Source organism: Peromyscus leucopus, chromosome 23, assembly GCF_004664715.2.
Source record: "Peromyscus leucopus breed LL Stock chromosome 23, UCI_PerLeu_2.1, whole genome shotgun sequence".
Lineage (NCBI taxonomy): Eukaryota > Metazoa > Chordata > Mammalia > Rodentia > Cricetidae > Peromyscus > Peromyscus leucopus.
Window position 1 is genome coordinate 33,129,043 of NC_051082.1, and position 8,529 is coordinate 33,137,571.

The 8,529-nt window shown below is 51.9% G+C and overlaps 1 protein-coding gene across 3 annotated transcripts; it reads right to left on the reverse strand.

The window, feature by feature from the left end:
- Positions 1 to 949: 949 nt before the first annotated feature.
- Hmgb1 (high mobility group box 1) lies at positions 950 to 6,861 on the reverse strand. Of its 3 annotated transcripts, none has more exons than XM_028878063.2 (5): positions 6,715 to 6,861; positions 4,280 to 4,443; positions 4,014 to 4,159; positions 3,491 to 3,665; positions 950 to 2,641 (listed from the first exon to the last, which is right to left on the reverse strand). In XM_028878063.2, the coding sequence occupies exons 2-5, from the start codon at positions 4,427 to 4,429 to the stop codon at positions 2,465 to 2,467; spliced, it is 648 nt and encodes a 215-aa protein (XP_028733896.1). In that variant the 5' UTR covers positions 4,430 to 4,443; positions 6,715 to 6,861; the 3' UTR covers positions 950 to 2,464. The 3 variants fall into 3 exon arrangements, with proteins under 3 accessions (XP_028733896.1, XP_037054278.1, XP_028733897.1); XM_037198383.1 differs by lacking the exon at positions 6,715 to 6,861 and adding an exon at positions 4,964 to 5,146; XM_028878064.2 differs by lacking the exon at positions 6,715 to 6,861 and adding an exon at positions 4,833 to 4,940.
- Between the last annotated feature and the right edge of the window lie 1,668 nt (positions 6,862 to 8,529).

The following is an 8,529-nucleotide window of genomic DNA, read 5'->3' on the forward strand; positions in this document are numbered from 1 at the left end:
TTGGGAAGCAGAGGTGGGATCCAATCTTCTGCTATATAGTGAGCTCCAGGCAAGCCTGGGCTACAAGAACACTCCTTTAAACACAGTACCAAAACCTATATACTTTCGTCTTTTGATCCTATTGTGCTGTAACTGTCTCAAGCTTGAAAGTAATTCCCCTACCTTTCCAAAACTGTTTATACAAGTTTTATATTGCATTACTTAAGTAATTCCCACTCACTTTCATCAGCTTAAAACTTAAGAGCCAAAACACAGTTCCAGGGGATACTTGCTTGGACACTGAACAGAACTCATTAATCCTCAAATTTAAGAGTTTTTTGTTCCATTTCTTGATGTTAAGATCTGAAGCTGGTTAAGCAAGGCAAACTGTTCCCATTCTTAACATCTTTAAAAGGGTAGCTGTCACGACACACCCACTAAAGTTACAAAGAAGTTCCTTGAGGCAGAGTTCACTTTTAAATGGATGGCTTACTAACAACAGATGTCCACAACGGCGGTTCTAAAGCAACAGCACAAACTTCCATCTGAGTCAGTGACTTGTTCCTAAGTTAGAAATCAAGATCTCTACAGCCTGAGGTCCATTACAGGCTTAGAACTGACGTGTGATCTCTGAAACCAACCCTTCACCTAAGAGTTTTAAATTAATCTTGTTTAACTCACCATTTTAACATCTTGAAAGATTATGATCTCTATCCATATTTGGGACGTTTGACAAAAACCTTTAGCCTATTTCTATCATTTTAAATTTTATTACTGTTGTGTCCATGAGTGCAGGTGAGCACGTGGTCAGAACGTTTGGGAAGCTGGTTCCCTCCTGCTTCCTCTGGAGGTAGTCGTAGTCTTACTAGCACGGTCTAAGTGTTTTTAATGGGGAAAATGCCTTGAAGTTGTTTACTGCCAGGCACTAGCAGCGTGACAAAAAGCTTAAAGTTCTTAAGTGAAAGTCATATTTAATATTTAAAACCTCTGCAATTATTAGTTTATTAGTATCATCCAGGACTCATGTTCAGTATTCCTCCTCAAATTACATAAACAAACGCAAACGTAAAGAACCCAAGTCAAAATTATGTTAACAAACAGCACTCCATCACAAAAGCGCATAAAATTACAAGAACGCTATTTTAAAACACTGGCACTTTAAGAGAATGATAATCTCAAAAAACCACAAAATTGCCAAATTGTTCCCTAACTGCTAAGAAGATTAAACATGACTAATGAATGAGTTTGGGTTTTATAAAGAAAAATCAAATGGATTGGACAACTGGTACTAATGTGCAAAGTTTATCGTCTTCTTGTGTCTGATTTATCAAGGAACAAATCACAATATAGGAAAATATACCCTTACTTTAATTTTAAATGTGGCATAATTTTAAGAAAAGCTGGCTCAACTAATTAAAAATACTTTTTGAACAGTCAAGTTTCCTGAGCAATCCTTAGATAGATGGGCAAAGGCATGAATTACAGCCAGCGTCCTCATCACAACTCATGTAAACACAAGTTTAACATGGCAGCCTTGTATTTTAAGCTCACGCTTTTGGGGATACATTCTCAGGTCTTAAACAGGGAACTGCAGAATGTCACTGCCATTACATAGTAATGGAAGTTAAGAGTCCTTGTGATTAGAATAGAACGTACTCTTCTATTAGTCCTTCAAGGACAGACTTTCAGATGGTTTGATTCTAATAATCCCACACCGTGTGATAGAATCGATCATTGATCATTCTCAGCTTTGCATGTAGGTCATGTACTATCTCTTATCCAACTGATCACGACTTTGGAGTTTCAACTATGGATGAAAATGATACCCCCATCACAATATGCAGGGTGTGTAGATAAAAGCTTTTTTTATCCAGCTAACTATATGAAAAGAAAACACTGCAATAATTCATGTGACCCAAAATGGGCAAAAGCAAAAGACTAGCTTCCCCTTGAGAAGAAAAATTTCAGACCTATGAAAAGGACAACAATACTAATAAAAAAAATTGTATTTACTTAGAAGCATTCAGAATGTCAACAAAACAGCTGCAATTTTTTTTTGCAATTACAGAGTGGTATTCAGTTAACAGAACAACAATTATCTTCGTAATAAGCTGCATCAGAGACAACTGAAGATGAAAAAAAAAAACAAAAAAAAAAAATAAAAACAAACAAAAAAAACCTACCGTCCCCATATATAACTAATTTGTGCTGTGCACCAACAAGAACCTGCTTTAAATTTCCATGCCAATTTACAACCCCCAGACTGTACCAGGCAAGGTTAGTGGCTATTGAGAATACCACCAGGACAGGGCTATCTAAAGACACATTCGGTAGTGTGTTAACTATACAAAAAAAGACACTGTACAGTTTAAAAACAAATCTTACACAGCCTTACATTTCAATTTTTTTCTTTAAAAGGAGTGAGTTGTGTACAGGGGGGTTAAATGCTTTATAGACAAGAAAAAAAAACTGCGCTAGAACCAACTTATTCATCATCATCATCTTCTTCTTCATCTTCGTCTTCCTCTTCTTCCTCTTCTTCCTCATCCTCTTCATCCTCCTCCTCATCTTCTTCTTCCTTCTTTTTCTTGCTCTTTTCAGCCTTGACAACCCCCTTCTTGGCCGCATCGGGTTTTCCTTTAGCTCTGTAGGCAGCAATATCCTTCCAAAACAAAGGGAGGAGAAAATAACAGAAGACACACACACACACAAAAAAAAAAAACATGACAGAACTTCAGTCTCCACAACACACACATTGGCCCACTGAACCGCCCAAATGATCAGAGCATGGGGAAAGGCACATAAAAATGAACAATTAGCAGCCCACAACTCAGAGATGACAGTCCACTATCTGTATTGCTATGCCTCACTGAGGTGCAATTATGTACAGCATCCTAACTCTCGTTTATGAGAACTAGAAGGCAGCGACTGATCAAAGGGTAACACTGCCACCTTCTGAACACAAAACAGCATTCCACAGGTTCATGGCCAGACCCTAATTATTCATAGAATACGGTGTGTGTGTGTGATGTGGATGTGCTAGTAAGCACGCATTAACAGCTATAAATAGATTATTTTCAGAATAAATGAACTTAAAAATTAGTTTAAGTATTTAAGCATTTCAATTTAGGTATAGGAATCACAACTTTCCTTCATCCTATTTATAGTTACCTTGGCAGGCTTGAAATTTAACTTTTTTTAATCCAAAGTGAACATAATGTGTATAGAGAGTACAGTTATGTAGTTATTTTGCCTAACCTATTTTTGTACTGTACGCCTAACCATTTAAAAATCATTCTCCCTAAAGTAACTACCCAATTTCCCCGAAAGTTGGAGACATCAAGAAATAAAATTAAAACAGCTTAAATATATGGCCTCAGCTCAAGTCAGACTCCATGCAATTTTTACAATTCCTATTGAAAAATGGACTCTGCAAGCACAAAGGAAACGGAGTCCTAAAGGGGAATCATTTCTTGTCCCCCTTGGGGGAGAGCAAGCCCACACTCCTTACCTTCTCGTACTTCTCCTTCAGCTTGGCAGCCTTCTTCTCGTAGGGCTGCTTGTCGTCCGCAGCGGTGTTGTTCCACATCTCCCCCAGCTTCTTCGCCACGTCCCCGATGGACAAGCCGGGGTGCTCTCCTTTGATTTTGGGGCGATACTCAGAACAGAACAAGAAGAAGGCCGAACTAAAACCAGAAATTTATTTTAGAATTTGAACAAAACCAAGCGTTGTCAAACTTGTACTGTTTTGCAATATAAGGACCTACTAATCTCTTGTGCTGATGTAGGATATTTTGAATTAGTTTTGAACAATTTCTAAAGATACAAAGGAGTCAAAAAACCCTTTGTAAGCGACAGAGGGTGTAAAGAAACCAAGTATCTGAATTCAAATGCCTCGGCTAATGCTTCTACCCAACATGAGTGACAACTTTGACACCTTCCATACATGACCAGAAACCAGACACTGGACACTCAAGGTAGCCCAATCAATTTATATCTACCGTGAAACACCTCAAAATAAAAGCTGTACTCACGGAGGCCTCTTGGGTGCATTGGGGTCCTTGAACTTCTTTTTGGTCTCCCCTTTGGGGGGGATGTAGGTTTTCATTTCTCTCTCATAACGAGCCTTGTCAGCCTTTGCCATGTCTTCAAATTTCCCCTTTTCTTTAGCAGACATGGTCTAGAAAAGTTAATGGTAAACTTGACATAACGTTTACTAAGGCCGGCGGTCTGAGAACAGCCAGCCAGGCCCCTTCATGTCCTGTGAAGAACTGGCTGTCAGTGTTTCAATCTCTCTTACCTTCCACCTTTCTGAGCACTTCTTCGAGAACTCTGAGAAGTTGACAGAAGCATCCGGGTGCTTCTTCTTGTGTTCCTCCCGGCAAGTTTGCACAAAGAATGCATATGAGGACATTTTGCCTCTCGGCTTCTTAGGATCTCCTTTGCCCATGTTTAGTTGATTTTCTAAAAGAGAGCACTCGATGTTAGCAACGAGACTGGGATGAGATTGACAAGCTTCAAACCGTTGCTCAGGGTGGCAAGGCCAACCCAAGCTTGTGTTATTTAACAGAGCGGTGACGACAACCTCCCATAAAAGCCAGACAGAACATTGCAAACGCTTTGCTAACCAGTTCCTAGAAGTGGCGAAGCCACAGAGAAGATAGGACACAGAAAAAAAAACACGGCCCCCCAGTGTGATCACAGAGTGTACATGGACACACTCAAGCATTCGCCGTCTGTCTCTTCTAAATGACTGCCCAACCAGTCATTAAAACCATTTTTAAATCTAAAAACAAAAAATTTTTCTTAAACCGACGAAACACAAATGCTTATTAAAAAGGAAGAAAACGCACCCTGTCCATTAGTGGATTTCGCAGTGCACAGGGAATGATCCCGTAGACCTTAAGAGAATTACAGGCCTAGAAGGGCGAAGGAGGCAGGGGGGAAAAATCCCAAGCCCAAACAATAAATCCCCGCCGTGCACCTAAAGTTTGCCCAGCTCTACGGAACACGGCGGCTTCGCACCCAACTTTGCTCGGGAGGGCGGAGACGGGGCCGGGACAGGCCGAGGCCGCCGCCGCCGCCGCCGCTTCCTATCGCTTTGGCCCCGCGATGCGTTCCTGCTCTGACTGCACACGTCCGGTCTGAAGTTTCTCCGAGTAAACAAGGATGAGGGACAAAAGCCACTCCTGCCGCCGTCCCCCCCACCCCTCCCCGCCCCGCCGCCGCCGCCGCCACCCCCGGGGGTGGCCCGGGGCCTTTTTAATCCTTCCCTTTACACCGGGGGCCCGTGCAAAGTTGGGGAGCCCCGGCGCGCGCGCGGGCCCGGCTCCCCGCCCCACCCCCCCCACCCCGAACTTGGCCCGAGGCCGCCACGTGCGCCCGGAAGGCCGCAGGCTCGCCCTCCCGCTCGCTCGCCGCCCCCATTTTGTCGGCGGCCGCGGCGGCGCAGAGAGGAGGAGAGCGAGCGAAGCCCCGCGCGCGAAATGGGGGCCGGCTCCGCCGCGGCCGCCGGGGCCGGCGCACGGAATGGCCGCCGCCTGCGCCGCCGCCGCGCGTCCTCCCCGCCTGCGCCGCCGCCGCCGCGAGGGCGAGCGCGAGCCAGCGAGAATATGGCTCCCTCCTTCCCTTTGTGTGCGCGCGCGTATGTGTGAGTGTGTGAGTGTGTGAGTGCGCGCGCGCGAGAGTGTGTGCGAGGAGGACCGAGGCGCGCGGCGGGCGGGCGGGGCGCTGGCGCACTCGCCATGGCGGCGGGGGAGGGGCGGGGGCGCGCGGCTCCCCTCCCCCCCGCCCCGCCACCCCCTCCCTCCCGCCCGCCCGCGGCCCCCGCGCCGTCTCCCTCCGCGCGCCCCGCCGCCCCCGCACGGAGAACGCGGGGCCGTGGAGAGAGAGAGAGAGAGAGAGGAAGAAGAGGAGGGAGAGAGGGGGGAGAGGGGAAAAAAAAAAAGTTGCCTCAGAACTGCTGCGCCCAGCTCCCCCCGCCCGCCCGCCCGCCCGCCCGCCTTGTTTTCTCTCCAGCCAGCAGCAGCGCCGGGCCCGAAGTCAGCCATGTTCCAGCGAGCGCAGCGGCGCCGCTCCCCCCCTCCGCTCGCCCGCTCGCCCGCCGCCACCGCCGCCGCGCCCGGCCCGAGCCGCCCCGCACGGCCGCCCCCGGCCCACCCGCGCCGCCCTCGCCCGCAGCGGCGCCCCGCCCGCCCGCCCCGCGCTCCCGCCGCCGCCGCCGCCGCGGCCGCCCATGCAGCCGGGAAGCGCCGCCGCCGCCGCTGCCTGCCCGCCCGCTCCGCGCACGCCGCTCGCTCGCTCGCCCGCCCGCCCGCCCGCTCGCCCGGCCCCGGGGCCACACAAACACGTTTTTAAAAAATTAAAAAAAATAAAATCCTCATCGTCTGAAACAAAAAAAAAATTTTTTTTTTTTTTTTTTGCGCCAGAGAAGCTCGGCCGCCGTCACCGCCGCCGCCACCACCACCGCCGCCGCGGGTGTGAAGTGGCGGCCGCCCGGGAGGCCCGCGGCGCGGCTCGGCTCCGCGGCGGCGGCGGGGCAGCGTTCGCGGCGGCGGCGGCGGCGGCCGGCGGAGCCTCGCTCCGTGCGCAGTTCCCCCCCGCGGTCCCCCCTCATTTGCCTTTGTGTGGAGCCTGACCCGCCGGCTCCGGGCCGCGGGGCTCCGGCCGCCGCGCGCGCGGGCTCCCCGGCCGCCCCGCGGCGCCCGCCCCGCCGCCCGCCGTCCCCGCACTCACCCTCCGCGAGGCACAGAGTCGCCCAGTTGCCCGTCCGGCTCGCGCTGGCCCCGGCGCTGTCTCTATGGAGCTCAATGTACTGCAATGGCTGTGTGAGAGCGGGAGCCAGACGCAGCCTCCTCACTCTCTCCGCTCTGTAACATTACTCTCCAGCCAGCGCGCCTCCTATTGGCTACCGCCAACTCACCGGGCCCGCTCATTGGCCCGTTCCCTCCCATTGTCCTGACCAGAGCCCGCGCGCCATTGGCCGGCCCCGGGGACACGTCACCGAGGATTGAAACAGCGCGCAAATCTGAATGTGTGTGTGTGTGTGTGCGTGCGTGCGCGCCCGCCGGCCCGAGAGGCTGAGGCGGGAGCGGCGGCGGCGGAGGCGGCGGCGGCTCCGGGAGCAGCCGAGCTCCGTGGTGCCTGGGGAGGCCTGCGTCGGCCCCGAGCCCGCGGCGCGCGCGCCCGGGGCCCCCGCTCCCGCCGCAGCCCCCGCCGCGTCCGCAGGCCCGGGCGGCTCCCGCAGGCCCGGCCCCCCCTCTCCCGCCCCGAGCCGTTGAGCCGCGCGGCCCGTGCTCACCCAGGCCTCCCCCCGCCCCCGCCCCCGGAGTCGGCGGGCCTCGGGGAGCTCGGGGGTGGGGGGGAGCTCTGCGGGCCTCGGGACGGCCGCGCCGCTGCAGCCCACCCCGGGACACCCCGCCCCGGGGCCGCATCGCCCTGCCCCGGAGGCCTGGTCTGCACCCACGAGCAGCAGGCGCCCCGGTTGCACCCCAGCTCCTGGAACTTTTTTTTTTCCCCTTCGATCAAGCACAAAGCACTGTTTTGAGCTTCCCGGACACCAAAGCTTTAGGCCCGGGAGTTAATGCACAGCCACCGGGGTTTGGAGACGGGCTGCTCCCGGGCAAGGTGTGCGCGGGCCCGGCTGCAAGGAGCGAGTGCCTTCGAGACCGCCCCGCCCCGCCCCCACGCACACACTCGGGCTGTTTTCGGTGACTTGGTGTGGATTACTGGGAGAATCAAACGAATCTTTGTGATCGCTATCTCCCCTTCGATCACAGCACTTAGTGCATACATGTGCCCGCTCTAAGGTTACCCGACGTTTGGGGCTGCTGTTACCTGCAGGGCCAGGCGCAGGCGGAGAGTGCTTGGGCCCAAACCCGCGGGCTGCGGGGCTGCGCGCTCTCCCACTCAGCTAGCTGGCTGGGAGTCACGCTTAGGTCTCCCGAGAAAACAGCCAGGCCCGGCTCCAAAGGCCACAGGCTTCCCTTAGTCCTTGGTGAATCTACTATCTCCCCCTTTCAGGGGGGCAGGCCACCCCTCTCTTCAGTTACAGCAGACATCCCCATTTTTTTTTTTTTTTCACTCTCTGACATCTTAGACGCTCCTCTCCCCAACAAAGAATTCCTCCCAAATGCAATCGATCCAAGTCAAAACAGACCACAGTGGGTTGGATTTCTATACCACTTCCAAGGCCCTGTTATCTAATGGGTTTGCTCGAATTTATTATGCTTATTGAGAATAGGTTTAGATCATCTTTTCGGTGGTTTTAATGTCCATTGTCTTTTTTTTTTTTAATATGCTCTTGGTTCAGGGAATATCATTGATGTGAATGGACAGTACACTAAAGAAACACACACACACACACACACACACACACACACACACACACACACACACAAGCAAACAACCCTGTATTGCTGAGTGGGATGGCAAATGCTTTTAGTCCTAGCATTCAGGAGGCAGAGGCAGGAGGATCTCCGTGAGTTCCAGACCAGCCTGGTCTACAGAGTGAGTTCCGGGCCTGCCCAGGGCTACATAGTGAAACCCTGT

What these genes read in the sequence shown, in the direction of transcription:
- Hmgb1 (XM_028878063.2), bottom strand. Translation starts at nt 4,429, where the DNA reads ATGGGCAAAGGAGATCCTAAGAAGCCGAGAGGCAAAATGTCCTCATAT. An exon ending in AGTGCTCAGAAAGGTGGAAG is followed by an intron (nt 4,160 to 4,279) that starts GTAAGAGAGATT and finishes TAACTTTTCTAG; the next exon opens with ACCATGTCTGCTAAAGAAAA. An exon ending in TGAAGGAGAAGTACGAGAAG is followed by an intron (nt 2,642 to 3,490) that starts GTAAGGAGTGTG and finishes TTGTTTTGGAAG; the next exon opens with GATATTGCTGCCTACAGAGC.